Source organism: Elgaria multicarinata, chromosome 11 (genome assembly GCF_023053635.1).
Source record: "Elgaria multicarinata webbii isolate HBS135686 ecotype San Diego chromosome 11, rElgMul1.1.pri, whole genome shotgun sequence".
In the NCBI taxonomy this organism is placed as follows: Eukaryota; Metazoa; Chordata; class Lepidosauria; order Squamata; family Anguidae; genus Elgaria; species Elgaria multicarinata.
In genome coordinates this window covers 35,041,371-35,060,382 of record NC_086181.1, presented here as the reverse complement: position 1 = coordinate 35,060,382, position 19,012 = coordinate 35,041,371, and the positions used below count along the sequence as shown (strand labels likewise).

At 47.7% G+C, this 19,012-nt stretch overlaps 1 protein-coding gene across 1 annotated transcript; it reads right to left on the bottom strand.

Annotated features, from left to right (window-relative positions):
* Positions 1 to 788: 788 nt before the first annotated feature.
* On the bottom strand, positions 789 to 17,408 carry LOC134406834 (zinc finger protein 436-like). Its single transcript, XM_063138436.1, has 4 exons — positions 17,315 to 17,408; positions 13,291 to 13,395; positions 7,911 to 8,033; positions 789 to 5,202 (listed from the first exon to the last, which is right to left on the bottom strand). Exons 2-4 carry the CDS (start codon positions 13,376 to 13,378, stop codon positions 4,295 to 4,297), a joined length of 1,119 nt encoding a protein of 372 aa, XP_062994506.1. The 5' UTR covers positions 13,379 to 13,395; positions 17,315 to 17,408; the 3' UTR covers positions 789 to 4,294.
* Between the last annotated feature and the right edge of the window lie 1,604 nt (positions 17,409 to 19,012).

The following is a 19,012-nucleotide window of genomic DNA, read 5'->3' as shown; positions in this document are numbered from 1 at the left end:
CAGGGGGCTCCTAGCACTACCAATCAAAAGGCCTTGGGTGACAATTCCGTCTTTTTTCCCTTAAGGGATTTTCTGCAGCAAGAAAACACGACAGAAAAAGCAGTGGGAAAACAGCAGAGTTAGAAGAAGAAGATTTCGATGCCAGAATGAAAGCCTCATCTGGAAGCACCCTCTGAAATATTGCTATGAATGATGTTAATTTCAAAAGCCCAGACTAGAATGCCAGGTCTCTGGGGGCCCTTGACAGGGATTTTTGGGGGGGGTTTGTGTTTTTTTAAAAAAAAAATCATATTTTTTTATTTTTGATAGTAAATATTTTCCATTGCACCATAGAGTCCCCTCAAGTGCTTTTTACAGGCATCCTTTTCATACAATAATCATTTGTTTAATAAAAGGCCCCCTGCCTGTAATAGACTTTGAATCTAAATTAGACAATTCTAGGACACAAATATGGGAGAACAGGGGAAGGCAAAGACCAAAAGGCCAATAAATACATTTGTCATCTTACAGAACTGAGAAATTACAATACCACCCTCCCACCCCAAAACAAGCATAAAATTATCAGTAAAGGAAAATTTACTTAATGCCAACCTGGGTACCAGCCCCAATGTATAATTTTGAATGATCTCCGTCGTCAATCTTCTTCCATAAATTGGCTGCCAGACCTTCTGGTTAGGGGGTCCATCTTGCTGTAAAAACATTGCCTTGATCCCCAGGAACAGAAACCAAATCCAGCCATGGAAGGCTCCATGACAACAGGTTGCTTAAAACGCCCCACCCACCCCCATACCCACTTTCAGATCTTCCTTGGACACCGCCACCTCATTTCTGGTCAACTCAGGTCATCCCTGTTTAAATTCCGAGGGGTGCCCCAGGTCCAAATCTCCTCTTCTTTTCCTAGATGCCAAAACACGAATTTGGAGAGAGACCAAGGCCTGAAGGTCTCTGGGAGAAATACAGCAAAGCATCAACCAATTTTGAAGGGGGAGGCGGCTGACAGAAAAGAGAAGGTTGAACGAAAAGAGGCGAAGATATCTTCATGGAGCTTTCCCCAACTTCACGCTCTCCGGATGTGTTGGACTACGACTCCCAGAAAGCCCCCAGAGAAGTTGAGGAAGGTTGTCTTAATTAGTGTAAGTTGGGAAGCCTAAACGAACCACAGAGGAAACAACAAAGAAGCCAACCCAAACTCATCCACCAATGTCCGTCACCCTAGCGGCCAGCTGCCTCGGTAACTGATCCCCTCCCATTTGAGCAACCAGCCCCTGCAACAGGGTGGGCTGTTGCAACCAAACCACGTGGCTTGTTGCCCCCCTTCCTAGCACCGGCCAACTGCCCCTGGAGTCTCTAACCCTTTGCACACCCCGCCCTAGCAACCAACTGGCCGGCTCTGCCTCCCCCATCCCAGCAAAAAAACAAACCACTCAACAACTAACATTCCTCTCCCAAGCCACTATTTGGTAACGGACCAGCCCTTGACCCCATCATTCCCTCTGAACTCTCTGGCTCCAAGGAATACCAACAGCCTTGTCAGCTCTTTCCCAAGCAACCATCTGCACTTGGCGATTTCAATCCCTCTCCCCGTTTCTCTCCGATGAGATACCACATATTATGAATAAAGTGGTCAAATTATTTTAAAATCTTTTAGCCGTCGATTGCAGCCTCTGATTGTGTGATACAATTTCTCAGCAACTGCTGGATGTATGTAATATAATAATGTATGTATGTGTTTGGGACTGTCTGTTTGTTATTAATGTTTTGATTGGTTCTGGTCAATGACCGTAATAAATTTATTCATTCAAAATCCCTCTCCCCACCGACAACTAAGAGGCCCCAGTAACTTTCCTAACCAAGGCCCAGTTCTCATCAAGGAGGTGGACCTGTTTCTGGACTGTACCACATATCTAACTCCAGCTGTGGGCTGGAAGTGACTGAGTGCACCTCCATATGACCTTGCACACAGAAAGCTAGCAAAGGCTAGACTAAAATGCCCTGACATCGAACTCCTGTTCTCAGCTTCAAAATGACGGATGTCAGGGGGCAGCACGGAGGTTTACAGACTCTGAAGAGCAAGTTCAATGATCATTGCAGATGACAGACCAGACCAGAACCACATTGTCCTCAAGGGACAGAAGAGTAGTGAGGGGCAGGCAGCGACCTGAAAGTCGCCAGAGAAGCAAGGGCTTACAATATATTGGCATCTTATTCCAGCTGAGGCGCTGGGCGCAAATGGAGCAACTCGATTCATGTGTTACCTCCAGGATCCGAGGCAGAAAGCCTGTGCACCAGTTGCTGGGGAACATGGGCGGGAGAGTGCTGTTGCACCGTGTCCTGCTTTGTTGGTCCCTGGTTGACAGCTGGCTGACCACTGTGTGAACAGAGTGCTGGACTTCGTTGCTCGATTCCAGGTGTCGGACTGGATCCTTTAATTCCTGCCTCAGATCTTCATTTACACCAGGGTTGTCGAATCTTTCCCAACCCAGGGGCAGAATTCCATTTCGGAGGGCACATCCCCATGGTGGGCGGGGCAAAAGGGGGTGGAGCAAAAAAAAAATGCCAGCCTATATTAGCTTAAAGCTTTTACGGTCTGTAATCAAACCTTCGGGGAGGCATTTCAAACTTTTTAGAGTGGGGAAAAGTATACAAAGGCCGGGAAGCCACCTAATGAACCGTGGTTGGGGGAAGGCGTGTGGCTGTCGGGGAACCCAGATGGCTGAATCGGGACCCCAGCTGGGCTGGATTTGGGCCCCAGGCTTAAGGTCTTGTGCCCCTGATTTAAATGAACCTGTGGCCCTAGCCACAATACAATTTTGTGTAAGTAGTCTCTGCACAGTGCAGCTGGGAACCCTGCGGCTAGAACCTTCCACCCTGAGATCTCTGTGTGGAAGGAACTGCTATGTATGGAGAAACACTCAGTTCAATTTCAGGCATTTCTATGTAGGACAGGAGAGAGACGCTAACTAAGACAACACTGAGTTAGATGGCGTTGATGAAAAAGGCCGCATTCCATGTTGCCAGTGCTCTTCAGATGGGTCCTCTGTACGTCAAAGGGCAGAGCTGGCAGTGAACAAAACACCATGGCCCTGCTGCCTCTTCTATGTGGGGAGTCAAAACTCATGCGGGCTTCATATTGCTCCCCCCACAATCAAAAGTGGTATAGCCCAGACCCAGACTTATCACCTTTGTGCAAACTAGGCCTTAATGTGCCTTAATGTGACCTAAATGTGCAAATGAGGCCTTCTCTGACTCGGGGGGGGGGGGCGTCCAGATGTTCTGGGCTACAGTTCCCATCACCTGAATCATCCAGAGCGGCCTGGGTTGGCGAAGACTCGTATAAAACAACTTCTAATCCAGATCCTATCCTAGCAAGGTCGGGCTTTTAAATCAGCCAGTCCCCTCAGCTGGGAAACAAGCGTGAATATTTTCATGAAGACGAGAGCACTACACTTCTCCCTCCGTCAGCTGTGGGTCATGTTCTGCCCTTCCTTAAGTAGCAGTAGTCAGGTTTCTCGAACGCCCATTCTGTTAGCCATCACTCCTGGCCACCGTTTGTCCATTGCCATGGAAACCAGTCACTTGCAATGACGTCTCCAAGCTCTGCTGTCCTCTTCCGACAACCAGCACCTCACTTAAGCCTCCAATCTCTTAGTTACCCGGAAGAAAACTTAGCATTCCTTTCCCAGTGCTCTAAAGCAACTGGTCCCATGGCTTGAGCCCTTCTTTATGGGAAGAGTTGACCCCGGTGAGCAAATGTACATTCGATTGCTCTATCAACCAATTTCTTGTTGCCTGAGGAACCAAACTGTCACTCCCTGAATAACCCTGGCAATCCGTTCACCCCTCTCCTTAGCAACTAATCACCCATGGTAACCAAACGACCCAATTCTGTTGCCCTGGTAACGGATGCATTGCCCTAGAATACCATTCCTCTGTGCCATTCCCTGTCCCAGAAATGGAATTAACTCCGATAACCAAAGTCTTTGCATTACACCCCAGTTCCCTAACCCATTTCAGCCCCCCGACAATCAACTGCCCCCAACAAAGAGCCTCCAATCAACCTCCCTGCCTAGTGGTCAATAAACTCTGAATTATAAAACGATGAGTTCTTCGGTCACCTTGGTAACTGTCTCCCTCTCTATCAGCCAAGGAGCCATGACCAGTTCTTTCTCCTCACGGAAGTTCTTTCTCCTCCTGACAATCACAACCAAAAGTCCCGGGCATTAGCCAATCCCTTCCCAAGCAAGTGGTTGCCACCGGCATCGCTGCCCCGCCTCCTGACCACACGTCTGACCTTTTATTCTACCCCCCACTGCCACCCCATAATCCTCATGGAACGTGGGTCAATGTGAGGCGGAGGAGGCAGGGGCAGCATGGATGACGTGAGGGAGGGCCCGGGCGATGTCGGCGACCCCTGAGGGGACAGGATTTGTTCAGAGTCGCCGTCGCTCGGCAGGCGGGCGAACGCCGTCCAGATGCCCCGGGGGCGTGGCTTGTCCCCGGGGGCGGGGGCTGGGTCGCCATGTACCCGCTGGTGCCGAATGAGGGTGGAGGACCGTCCGAAACTCTTGCCACAGCGGGCGCAGCGGTACGGACGGGCCCCCGTGTGGGCCCGCTGGTGGACGGTGAGGTAGGAGCTGTCGCCGTAACGCTTGCCGCAAACGTTGCACTTAAACGGCTTCTCCCCCGAGTGGATGATCTGGTGGCGGATGAGGTGGGAGCTCTCGGAGAAGGACTTGTCGCACTGGGTGCAGCGGTAGAGCTTGACGCCGGTGTGTGTGCGCTCGTGGCGCACCAGGTCCGACCGCTGCGAGAAGCTCTTGGTGCAAGACCGGCACCCAAACGGCCTCTCCCCTGTGTGCACCCGCTGGTGCCGGATCAGGTGCGAGCTCAGGGTGAACCGCTTCCCGCAATCGGGGCAGTCAAAGAATCTCGGGGGGGCAGCGCCCACGCGGCGGTATCCTAGACGACAGGGCCGGCTGCCCCAGGGCCGCCTCCCGCGGGTGGGCTTTTCCCCTCTAGCCTTCGCGCTGCTGACACCGGCACTGACACCGCTACCTTGCAGGGCCTCGCAGGCTTCCTCCCAGTCCAGGACCGGTGGGGCGGCCACGGGGGGTTCCTCGGGGTTGCCGTCACTCCCTGCAGCAGGCCGTGCTTCCTCGTCTTCCTCTTCCCATTCTTCGTTCTCACTGGTCGTCCCATCGTCTGGCGGGACACAGAGATGAGAAAGGAAATGAGAATTCAGGTGGGATGATGAACGTTGTTTTTTTAAAAAATGTATTATTTATTTATTTCTGAGCGTTTATATACCCCCTTTTCTTTTTTTAAATAAATCAACAAATCCCAAATGTTTTGCAACAGGAAATCATGATAAAATGCAGTAATCTGGTCAAGAGAACAGGGCTCCTGCAGCTTTAACTGTTGTGATGAAGAGGGAATTTCACCAGGCGCTGCATGCATACCAATGACTGCAACAAAGAGGTGATAACCTTAACCTAACACAGGATAAATGAAGACAAGGAAGTTAAGGAAACAGGTAAAAAATGCAATTTTATATATTAAAATATAACGTTAAAAATAACATACACAGAGCATTATCGTGCTTGCGAGCAGTGGCTGTTCGGAATACTGGGCTTCCTTTGAATATTGGACTCATACCGTATATATTGTGAGGAGTGACATCTGATTTCGTTTAATTTTTGGAACTTTTAAGTCGGCCCCGGGAGAAAATAGCCCACGGTACTAATCAGCTTGGCAAACTGGCCATTGAGGAAGACCAAGGGTCGAAACGCGTCTGGCCAAATGGATCAAGTTTACTGAGCATTTTCTGTCTAGCATTCTGATTGTCTTGTTGTATTATTGTACTTGTGAAATGCTCTGTGTATGTTATTTTTAACATTATATTTTAGTATATAAAATTGCATTTTTTTATCTGTTTCCTTAACTTCATTGTTTTCTTGCATACCAATGACACCTGCTGAAATTCCCTTTTCTATGCAACTGTTAAAGACATAGGAGCCCTGTCCTCCATTTCATGTGGTCAACCTACTTAAAAAAAATACAAGAGGCCAGGCGTATCTGATACAAAAGGGGGCAGGGCTCTTGCAGCTTTAACTGTTGTGATGAAGAGGGAATTTCAGCAGGTGCTGCACGCATACAAATGGCACCGGCTGAAATTCCCTTTTCTGTCCAACTGTTAAAGATACAGAAGCCCGGTCCTCCTTTCCGTATGGTCACCCTATGGAGGGTGGCACTTCACTTTGCAGCATGCCAACTTCCCAGTTTTTTTTTTCACTCAACAAAAAATCAGGAACGGCAGGAAGCCTAGGAAGCCTCAAAACCTGTGTCCACAGGCACATGGGTTGGAGACTCCAGCCTTAAAGTGACCACTGCAGAAACATCGATGGAAAATTAGAGCGAGGGACTGCTGAGCTGGAGTTCATAAACAGGTTTCATTCTATGATCAGAGGCTTAAGTCGGGATAAAGGGGTTTTTTTCCCATCACACAACGGCCCTGTTCAGAAGACACCTTAAACCACAGCTTTAACCACGGTGGTTAAGCCAGAAAGCCGGGCCGTGTTCAGAAGACACCTTAAACCACGGCTTTAACCACGGTGGTTAAGCCAGAAAGCCGGGCCGTGTTCAGAAGACACCTTAAACCATGGCTTTAACCATGGTGGTTAAGCCAGAAAGCCGGGCCGTGTTCAGAAGACACCTTAAACCACGGCTTTAACCACGGTGGTTAAGCCAGAAAGCCGGGCCGTGTTCAGAAGACACTTTAAACCACGGCTTTAACCACGGTGGTTAAGCCAGAAAGCCGGGCCGTGTTCAGAAGACACCTTAAACCACGGCTTTAACCACAGTGGTTAAGCCAGAAAGCCGGGCCGTGTTCAGAAGACACCTTAAACCACGGTTTTAACCACGGTGGTTAAGCGAGAAAGCCGGGCCGTGTTCAGAAGACACTTTAAACCACGGCTTTAACCACGGTGGTTAAGCCAGAAAGCCGGGCCGTGTTCAGAAGACACCTTAAACCACGGCTTTAACCACGGTGGTTAAGCCAGAAAGCCGGGCCGTGTTCAGAAGACACTTTAAACCATGGCTGTAACCATGCTGACTAAGGCAAAAAGCCTTATTCACTGTGGTTAAAGCCATGGTTTAAGGTGTCTTCTGAACGGGGCCTATATGTGTAATCATTACTAGGTATATTGACTTACCTAGTTCCAGGGTCCTTGTATTGTCAGCAACAGCAGCACTGCTAATAACGCGACGGCTACTTTTTGCACTGAATTTCAGTCTGACCTCACAGCTTACCATTTTTCCCCACTTCAAGTTCAAGTATATGACCATGAAACTCTCCTTAATACTCTGTGCATTTGAAGGGAGCTCTAGTCAAAAAAAGCTCATGTCAGAATAAGACTGCAATCCTATGGATGTTTAGGCAGGAAAAAAACTCCTACAAGTCTCACTGTTCTTCAGCCAGCCATAGTGGCTGGGGCATGCTGGGAGCTGTAGGCAATTTTTTTGTCTCAACACAGGGTTGCGCCTTAAATAAGTTAGGCTTTCAGGTGCCACGAGATACTCGGTTGTCAAGGATGCCTGCAGAGCAGCGGTGGGCCACACATGACCCCCACTTCAAATTAAGAATATACATATATTTTAGAAACAAAATGGCACTCCTTAGTGGCAAAGGAGCAGTAAAAGGGTCAAATTAAGTTTGGTTTGCTGCTAGATTTTGGTAGCAAAATGGGTTAAAAAAAAAAAAGAATCCCCCTCCCAGTGTGGCCCATGTAGTCCAGGGGGTGCAGAGTGGGAAATGATCCTGGACTTCCTGCAATTGTCCATCCCTGGTCCAGAGACTTTGCTGGCCTCTGCTAGCCTCTCGCTGCTCTGAGATGATTTTCCTGCTTCCTCACCTGTGTGGGCCTCTCTTGCGCTTTCCCTTCCTTCTGGTTCTTGGTCTAGGTCCTGGCTCGGGACCCGCGGTTCTTTCCTTTGCTCCATCCAGGAGATCCTGTTGGGCTGAACCATGGGGACGCCTGCCCGTGAGAGGGGGAGACAGGCAGTGAAAGCTCAACACTGAAGTACAGTAGGTTTCGCTCTCCAAGCATCTCTAACGGCCCAACATCCGAGACGGGATGCAGAGACGCATGGACCGTTACGTCAATCCAAGAGGGCCGCTCTTTTTTTTTTCCGTTTCGTTTTAAAAATAGGTTCTTTTTACTCGTTGGCTTTCTAGTCTCATCCTTTTGGGGCACTGGAGTCTGTAAAACAAAACAAAAATTGTTTGGGAGCCAGGGGCAAGCAGATCACCCAACTGCAACTTTGCAAACTCTTTTCTTCCCTTTCATTAGAAAGGAACTGCACACGTTGGCCGTAACGGCACTCACTGGAGCGCTCCTCCGAGGAAACTCGGACAGGGCCGCACTGCAGGAGCACAAGCCATGAGCCAGGGAGTCTTTGCTTCCAATCTACGGCAAGCCACTATTCTCTCTCCCTCTGCGCCCCCCACCCCAATCTGCAGTTGGGGGTAATATGAGTAGGGCTGTGCACGGTCCCTCCCAAACCGCATCATGGCCCGATCCGGAACTTTCGGATTGGGCCCAAACAGCTTTGGGTCGATCTGACCCTCCCCCGCTCCACTCCGCGAAGCGAGATCCGGAGGGGCGGATCGAGATTTTGCCCCCCCTCCCTTCCCTACTTACTTGCCTCCGCGGTGGACGGCGGAAGCAGGTAAGTAAGGAAGGGGGGACAAAATGGGGGCCTAATAAGCCCCCCTCCCCCCTGCTCCCTTACCTGGCTCCGCTGCCGCACGGACGGCAGTGGCGGCGCCAGGTGAGCCCCCCTCCCCACCTTACCTGCATTCGGAGCTCCGGAAGGAGGCAAACCGCTTCGCCTCGATCCGCAGCATCCCCGACCCAATTCGGATCCACCTTTGGCAAAGGCGGAGCAGGTCACTCCGCTCTGGATTCGCGATCCGAATTGGAGCAGAGCACAGCCCTAAATATGAGCCCTGCATCAAAAGGTCTTGCCTCCTGACAGATGCGCCCCTATTCACAGTTCCTGGCAGCAGGGTGGATTTGATTTAAATCAGTTTGATTTAAATCATGATTTAAATCACTACTCGGAAAGACTCGATTTAATCATGTGACTTCCCCCCCACACACACACACACACACAAAAAGTGCACTCTATTCATTGAATTTTTTGAAACTTAGCACTTAAGAGGTAAGGGGTTGATTCTGTGTACATAGATTTGCAAAGGCATAATGAGATTGTGCTCTCTGCAGACATAAATTCACAGTTTTGAGAACTGTAAAACCAAGCATCTGTGATAATATCTTCTAAATAGAAAAATTGCCCAATGATCTTGCAGAAACCTCTGGAAGAGCATGACATTGTGAAATGGATTAATGGAATTCATTTACCAAAAATTGTAAACATTGCATGAATATACAGCCTCGTGCTACATAACTAAAAACTAATCTGATGAATAACCTTTGGACTATAATGTATCTTAAACAGAAAACTATCTTTAGATTAAATTTTCCTCAAAAAGCATTTTATTAAAAAAATCCGATTAAAATTAAAAAAAAAAACGATTTTTAATTTTTTAAAAAAAAGATCATTGATTTTTATCCACCCTGCCTGGCAGCCACGCCTTCCACCAGGGGACTATGTCCCCAACCTGCCCCCACTCCAGATGCACTGGACCACAATTCCTATCATCCCCAATTAGCATGGCCACCACCCAGTTGGGGAATGCTGCTGGAAGTTATTCAATAAACAAACAAAAAATCCTACAGTTTACCCAAAAAAACTACCCTAAGGCTATACAGCTTCCAGCCGTGCACCCAAAAATAGAGGAATTGTGAGCCTTAATGTCGCGTCCTCCCTAAGGAGGCGGAAAGGGCAGCCAATTTTTTCTTTCTCCCAAAGCAGATCAACCAGGTAGACAGGTTGGAGAATACGAGATGCAGAGGTGACTGTGGGCCTGTGGAAAACGGATGGCAAGCAACTTAGGGCCACCTACTTCTCTTTTTTTATTATTGAAAGAGCAGCCTAAATCTTGTGGATTTGTGTAACGGACGTACTGATATTAGACCGTTGATAACCAAGCCAGTGGCAGCTGGGATATTACGCCATGTCAACATCCCTGTGTTGGCAGGAAGTCTGCCTGGGCCTTTTGAGGGTTCTGTCTCCTGGGGCAGAGGTATCTGTACCCTCCCCTCTTCAGCAAGGAGAAAACAAGCCCTTGAAAAGTAGACGTCTGACCGGTGACAGCCAATGCAATCCTTACTTTAAAGACTTTTTTTCCTGCTGTGGCTGATAGCAGTGACTCCCCCTCCCATGGAAGGGGAGGGGGTAGACTTTTGAAAGCAAGGATCACGCTGTGGAGAAGCACCAGGCCAGTTTTCCAGTTTTCTTTCCCAGCTGACACTCAACATGACGTGCTTACTGAGCACACTTCGTCTTCATTTCGGCTGTTTTGGGATGGGGCTGCCCCCTTAGTTTTTAAAAGGCTTTCGGGGAGGGGGATACTTATGCAAACCTCTGGGTTCACCCAAGCATACTGACACTTCCCTCTTGTTTCTCACTGACCCCATTTTCTCAGCACCCATCACTGGAGATTGCTGTTAGAGGGCGTGCTACAGACCTACCTTGCACAGTGGTTGTAAAGAATATTGGATTAGATCCAGACTCGGCCATACTTAGCGAAGGCCCACTGAAATCAGTGGGACTTAAATTAGTCCCGAGTAACTTACAGCCCATTGATTTTAACGGGGTTACTCTAAGTATGACTAGAGCTGGATCCAGCCCACTGAAATAGTCTTCGAAAATGGTAGTGTTAAGCTTATACTAGAGATCCACCAAACCGATTTTGCTCACTTTTCTTTTAAAGCGAAGCTTGAGCAGTGTAGACATTCAGAAAATTCTGAAACCTGGAGTAAGTTCAAAGCTTGAGCTTTGGGCAGCTCGGGAAGGGAGAAGGGAGAGGGATGAGGCAGAGGGGAGGTTATTGCATATGCACCCCAATGACCCTGTTTAGATGATATGCTAAGCCAGAGTGGCTTAAGCTTTTGGAGCTAAACAGCATAGCTTAGCGTGTTGTGTGAACCACGACTTAGCATGCTGCGTGAACCGTTCCTAACCATGGTGGCTACGTAAACACGGTTTAAATACACTCACTAAGCATTTGCTGCAAAAGGGTTCGCACGTTGTCTGAACAGGCCCAATGTGCATGTAATGTAACATGTGACACTGTTTGTGTGTGTGTCTGCAAGTGTAATAATTCTTACTCCTGTGAGCTCTTAGGGCCAATAAAAGGACAAGCACAGAATGTCAGGAAAGAGGCTGAAGAAAAGACCATTGGTGATAGTTAGAGGAGGAAGAGAAGCTAAGGAGGAAGAACTGAAAGGACCCCAGAAGGAGAAGAGAGAGGAAAAAACTTACATCGTATGTTTTCGACCTCAAACTTCATGAAATGGTAAACGATCGTTTTAAAAAGAACAGGCAGGTCAGCAGCTCCCTCAGCGGGATGATGGACAACCCTGCTCGGCCAATCAGAGTGGTGCAAATGTGGGTCCTTGGGCACAGGCGCACAGTTAGGCTGTTACCGCCACTGGGGAGGGGGAAGGGGACGGAGGCAGTGAATCGGGATCTGGGAGGGAGGGGAGGGGCCACACCTCATGTTAAGTTTCAGAGGGTGATTCAGTATTATGAGCCCCTCTGTGGTGTGGAGACTGAAGGGCAAAAAAGCAGGAAAAGAGCAGAACTACTAGTGCTCACAATGACATAGGCTTTGCCCTAATGCACAAAAGAACTGCAATCAAGATTTTAAAAAATGTATAAAATAATGTAAATGACAATTATGGTGATGATAATCATAATAACAACAACTTCTTCTTCTTCTTCTTCTTCTTCTCTTCTTCTTCTTCTTCTTCTTCTTTTGTTGTTGTTAGATTCCTTGTCATAAAGGAGAATGAAATGGTAGAATCTGGATGTGGTAGAGTGGACTGTACCACTTCAGATGGCAGGGGTGGGGAGGCCATTTTTGAATGCCCTTCATGTACGTACAAAAACACTGCAAGTAGAATCATAAGGGACGTAAGCACGTTATATGCCCTTAAAGGACAAGGGTTGCATTCTAGTTGACTACCTGCATGCTAGTGTTCTATTTACAGGGGTCTTGGGATGAACGTTTGGTTGATTTCACAGGGGAGCGTTCAGAAATGCAATTCCCTCACTTGTAACACGTAGTAAGTAGTACGTTTACTCTACTGGTGCAGGACTCCACCACCTCGTTCGGCTGCATGTAGAACAGGCCAACCAAAAGAAACATATTGCACTTTCTCTGAATGGCGCAGAACAAAAAAAAGACACAGATTTGAAATGTCAGATAAATCCATGTCCCTGCGATAGAATACTTATTAACAGGCAAAGAAAGAAAAAAAACACGCATTACCGAAAAAGACTGCTGCATTTGCAGGAGCAGCTATTCAATTGTTGTTTAGCGGTCTGAGTGTTGGATTGGGACTCGGGAGTCTAATCCCCACTAGGGGCATGAAGCTCACTGGGTGACTCTGGGCCAGTGAGTGACATTTTATCCTCACGGTTGTGAGGATAAAATGGAGAGGAAGAGAAACCTGAGTGTTGCCTTGGGTTTCTTGCAAGGGGAAAACAAGATGGGATAGAAATGTGATGATGATGATGAAGAAGAAGAAGAAGAAGAAGAAGAAGAAGAAGAAGTAGAAGAAGAAGACTGCAACAAGAAGAAGTTACAATTATTCTGTTAGTCACATCCATCTCTGGCATCACATCAAAAAACTATACAGAAAACCTTCAGAAACTGGGCCTACCAAAATATATACAAAGTAATATATACCAAATATATACAAAATAAAAGAAGAAGAAGGTGGCAACAGGAAGAGGTTACAATTATTCTGTTAGTCGCATCCGTCACCGGCATCACATAAAAAATATATACAGAAAACCTTCAGAAACTGGGCCTACCAAAATACATCCACACCAACATCTGGAAAGCAGTCATACTCAAAACACATTCAATAGTCAGGAAATGCCTGAACCAGTAAAAGACAACATGACCTGGCAAAGCCCATCATGTCCTTCTAGAAAAACCACCATGAGTGAGAAAAGAGACAACAATAATAATTTTTTTAAAAAACATTCTTCCCGCCCATATAACCAGCAGTAAATCACGTCTAGGCACCTGTTCATGAACTGCTGTCATTTCAATACACCCAGTGTGAGTCCAACGGAGATTTGGCTCCTTACCCAACGAGATGACGTCCCCGTAGTTCTCCTTCACGATGTCCCTGTAGAGCTCCTTCTGCCGTTCGCCCAGGATGCCCCACTCTTCCATGGCAGGCCCCTCCGCCCCTGTAACACAAGGGCATCTAAAACAACATATAAAATCCATCATGACTCTCTGCTCCTTGCAAGGGGTCCATAGCTCAGTGGTACAGCCCATGTTTTGCATGGCGAAAGTCTCTTGAAAAAGGATCAGGTCGCAAGTGAGGGAGAAGACCTCCTGAGTCCCCGGAGAGCTGCTACTCTTTGGAATAGACAAGACTGGGATTGATCGACCAGTGGTCTGGCATGCTGTAAGGCGGACATATGTCCGTATATGTTCTTACTGTCCCTTAACATTCTGTGAATTCCAGCCTTCCCACACCATGTGCTGCAAAATAACAATAGCTTTAAAATCTGCATCCCAAAGAAAGTTTGCAAACGAAGTCAATTATTTTTTTAAAATTCCCCAACTGGTTCAAATAGAAGAATCTGATTTTCAATGTAGGGCAAAATCCCCCCCCCCCTAGTCCTACTATATTTTGAACGCAACCCACATATTTGCATATTAAAGGAGGCTGCGTTGTATCCCCATATTTCACCCCAGGTCTGATGCACATGGATTCTTCCCCCTCCAGCACCAATTTTATCCACAACGCAACCCTCTAAGGTAGCCTATGATGACATAATGGACTAATCTACACCAAGCAGGATATCGCACAATGAAAGCGGTATATAAAAGGCAGGAGCCACACTACTGCTTTATAGCGGTATTGAAGTGCACTGACAACTGTTGGGGCCCATCGACACAACTCCCTGCTTTCATACCGCTATATCCTGCTTGGTGCGGCTCCTGCCTTTTATATACCGCTTTCTTACCGCTTTCATAGTGCAATATCCTGCTTGGTGTAGATTAGGCCAATGACTGGCCAAAAATCATTGAGAGCAACGATTTTAAATATGGTCTCCTAGAATCATAGAATAGTAGAGTTGGAAAGGGCCTAAAAGGCCATCGAGTCCAACCTAGACTGGTTCAAAGCCAAAAGTATAGCTCAGTGACTATTCCATGCCAGCTCTATATAGCATTGCCTTCCTCAACCTGGTGCCCTTCAGATGTGTTGGACTACAACTCCTATCATTCCCAGCCAGCATGGCCAAAACATCTGGAAGGTATCAGGTTAATAAAGGTTGCTACAGAGTAATGCCTGTTTATGGTTGTGTGTTAATCAAGCGTAGCCACAGCAGATGATGTTCCCCTAAGTCAGCAGTGAGCAACTTGTGGCCCTCCAGATGTTTTGGCCTACAACTCCCATGATCCCTCACCAGTGGCTATGCTGACTAGGGCTGATGGGAGTTGTAGGACACAAGTTGCCCACCCCTACCTTAAGTAAACGGAGACCTTCCAGTGTCAATATCCAAGTGTGTGTGTGTGTGTGTGCATATGTTCTGGGGGGGATAAACATGATCATAGGAAGTGGGTCACAAAACCAGCTTACACCAAGTCAAGTTGCTGGGCTTAACAGAGTTGGGCATACTTTAGGCTCGTGGGATTCATGTTGTATTTTACTAGACTTCTGAGCTCTACCCAAAGCAGCAAAAGAATGGCACAGGGTGCTATGTTGGAGGACAGATACTTAGAAATAAGGAACAGGGTGTCTCTGAATGCATGCTGGGCCCAGGAATTTTCTTCAAGACCGGAACTGAGGTCACACAATCCTTTCAACCCCTGGGTTTTCTTACAACCTTTCTTTATTTTAGCAGTCTTAAGGTAGAATCCTATGCATATTTAGACAAAAAAAGTCCTACAATTCCCAGCTTTTCCCAGCCAGTAAGGGATGCTGGGAACTGTAGGGCTTTTTCTCCTGTCTAAACATGCATAGGATCACACCCTTAGGGTTGTATCCAATGATAGTCTTACTTAGAGTAAATCCATTGAAATGAATGGGACTTCTTAGATTAACATTAAATACAACCCATAATTTGAGAAGGGGGGAGCTTTTGTTTTTAAACTATTGGGACTCTGAAATCTTTGGCAATCTCCTGCAAATCTCCCACGGATCTAGCAGGAGATCCTGATCTACATTCTGCCCGCTGCTCTATTCCAAGTGGTTCTCAAGGGTCTCTGGGAGAGGAGATCTTTCCCAATCTAGCTACCCAGGAACCATTTCACTGGAGATGCTAGGGACCGAACCCGGGGCCTTCTCCATGCAAAGCGTGTGCTCCATCACTGTGTGACAGCCTCTCTCCCCCCTTAGTCAAGGGTGGGAAACCATTTTCCTGTCTAGGTCCACGTTCCTTTGGTCTGCATTCCACCAGTGGGTGTGGCCAGAGCCAAAAGTGGGCAGGGCCGTGGATGTGACTCTTACCTTGGTTCAGTACACAATTGCATCCAAGCATTCTCCTTCCACCAACTTGTGCAAGATTCTCTCCATCAGTCTTGCAGATGGGAGACAGAGGACGATGCACATCTGTAACCTGGACTGGGTCTGGCGAGGGGGCGTGGCCTGGGCAAACTGGGCGTGGCTTGGGGAAAGTCCAGAGGTCTGGATTAAAGGCCTGGAGGTTTACATTTGGCCTATAGGCCAGACGTTCCTGAACTCTGCCTTAAATGAAAGCGGAATTCATGAGGATGGGGGTTGGCATAACATTGTTCACCCAAGATCAGATAGAGGCTACAAATCTATTCCGCTAAGTCCCACTGAACTCATTGGGGATTACTTCTGAATAGATATAACCAGGACTGTGCTGTAATTCATCCAGAGTAACTACCATCATCACCCTCTCCCATACTGAAAATAGCTGAAGTGGGTTCGAATCCTGGCTTCTCTCATAAAGGAAGGAAATACATTGAACCGTTAACCCCCACTCTAGTTGTGAACACAAAACGGTGGCTTAAAGCAGTAGGCAATCTGTGTTGAGCTGACTTGGTGTGCATCCTGAGGAGATCTCTGGGTAGCTGTCAGTGCGGTTGTTGCATCAGAGGGAGAGGAAACAAAAAAGAATAGAAAGAGATAGGGGAGGTGTTAATTGATAGAAAAACGGGGGGGGGGGGGATTGGATGGTTATGGGAGTGCTGTAGCAGTCAGAGCAGTCTCCCTCAACTTGGAGCCCTCCAGATGTGTTGGGTTAGGCATTGCAGCCCAGCACATCTGGTGGGTCCCAGGTTCAGGAAGGCTACGTTGGAGTGTCAGACTAGGATCAGGGAGACCTGGGTTCAAATCCTCACTCAGCTATGGAGCTCATTGGGTGATCTTGGCCCACTCACCCTCTTTCAACTTAACCTACCTCACAGGCTTGTAGTGAGGATAAAATATGTTTGCCTGGAAGAAACCACGCAGGCCATCTTGAGCTTCTTGGGGAAAGGGGAAGATAAAAAAATCTAAATAATAATAAATAACTAAATAAATAAATTGCAGAGGGGGAAATGAAAGGCAAAACAGAAGGGGGCAAGCATGTCATCACCCACGGTGTCAACTTCATGGAAATTATTATTATTATTATTATTTATTTATTTATATAGCACCATCAATGTACATGGTGCTGTACAGAGTAAAACAGTAAATAGCAAGACCCTGCCGCTTACATTCTAAGGAACGACTTAATTGGCAGCGACTTTCAGAAAGCAGAGGGGGCGGCTCAGGACGGAATAGCCCCGCCATCAGATGGAGGGGAGATTTTGGAAGGGGCGAGGGAGAGAAGAGACGCAAAAAGAGCCCCTTCTTCTTTGCCTCTTCTCCCCCCCCCCCCCAATCTGATGGCGGGGTTGTTCCGCCCTGTGCCTCCCCACCACCACTTTCTGAAAGTCAGTCCTGGCTGACATTTCCATGAAGTTGGCAACCCCTGCTGAAGCCAGCTAGGCAAGGGGGCTGCTACCAGGCTGCAACCCACCTCCCTGCGCCTCCGCCTGGGATAGCCGAGCCCTCGCCGTGCCCGGCTCATTCCCCCCAGCCTGCCCCTTGGCCGTGCCTGGATCCAGCTTTTGCACGCGTGCCTTGGAGACCCGACTCACCCAGTGCTTTCCTCTGGGGCGCTGGGGATCCAGCTCTCTGAATGCTCCTGCCCCCCTTTTCGTCTAGGGCAGGGAGAAGGCAGCGGGGCCGTGATCTCAGGGGCCCGGCCCCTTTCTCCACCCCCAGCTGGTGGAAGACACAGACACACACACACCGAGCAGCCTTGTGTGCCAACAGGAAGTTCCCATCCCAATCCAAGGTCCCCCAGCCACCCTCCGCCCGGCCCCAGCCGCTCGCGGCTCTCGCTCTCCGCCTTCTTTCTAGGACGTGCAGGAAATCGCAGCTCTATCGCTTTAACTCCTCGTGCAGGTCGAGGGCTTGGATCCCTGGGCGGCTTGATTTTGATGCTAACAACTACATGCACACACACCCCGCGCCGTTGGATGCATTGCTAATCTGCTGCTTTTTGCAAAACACACACACACACACGCCATCCAAATTCTGCATGCAAGGAGAGGATCCCAGCACACTGGGTGCTCTCTGGCCTGGTTCAGACAACACGCTAAATAATAATAAATAATAATAATAATAATAATAATAATAATAATAATAATAATAATAATAATAATAATAATAATAATAATACATTTCTTACCCGCCTCTCCAACTGGATCAAGGCGGGGAACAACAGCAAGCATAAAATACTAATTAAAAACATAGTATACACTGTTAAAATCATCCTAAAAATATCCTAAAAGCATATTAGAAGCATCCTAAAATTCCACTGGATAGGCCTGCTGGAAGAGATCAGGGAACCTTAATGCATTCCCTTAACCATTTTGTGGTTAAGCTGCGTGGTTTAGCGTGTTGTCTGAACCAGGCCACTTGGCGTGAGGACTCTACTGTTCATTGTTGTGGTGATGGGTTTGTTTCTTTGTTTGTCGTTGCTGCCCCATCGCTGGGCAGGGTGCATTATGGAGTTGTGAGAAGACAAGCCCCTGCCCCGATGAGTTTACAGTGGTCACGGTGTATGCATGCCCAGGGTGTGTGCCTGCTTGTTGCCCTGCCTAGGATACCGTGGGATGGATCCAGGCTGAAGGTGCAATCCTATGCATGTTTAGACAGACCAAAAAAAAAAAGTACTACAACTCCTAGCTTGGGAATGCAGGGAGTTGTGGGACTTTTTTCTGGCTAAAGATGCATAGGATTGCACCCTAAGTTACTTGCACTTGATGCGCATTGAAATCCATGGGATTTAAGACTGGAATAATTTATCCCATGGATTTCCACGGCAGCTAAGTGCACCTAACGTAGTCTGGATCCACTCCCATGTTTCCACATTTTTGAGGCACATGGATGTGTATGTGCACAGGCCCACATTGCAGGATTTGGCCAATTCTAGTTGGTGTACCAGTGGCGCCTGTTCTTAGAATAGTCAGTTCTGGCCGTGGAGACACATGTATTAATGTGTGCATGTAAATCAAAGTAAAATCTAAATATGAATTAGATTTTCTTTTACCTCATGATACAAATTTTACATAGAAGCTCTCCCCCACCATTGTCCAGGTGAGCAGTTGCAAGGACAGTTACTGAGAGATGTGGGTGATTAATTTCCCCAACAATTGATCATTATATTTCCTCCAGTTTTTCCTCTAAGGAGCTTAGGTAAGCATACATGCTTTCCCTGCCCCTTAATCCTCACAACAACCCTGTAAAGTCCGTTAGGCCAAAAGAGAGAGACTGTGCCTGACCCAAGA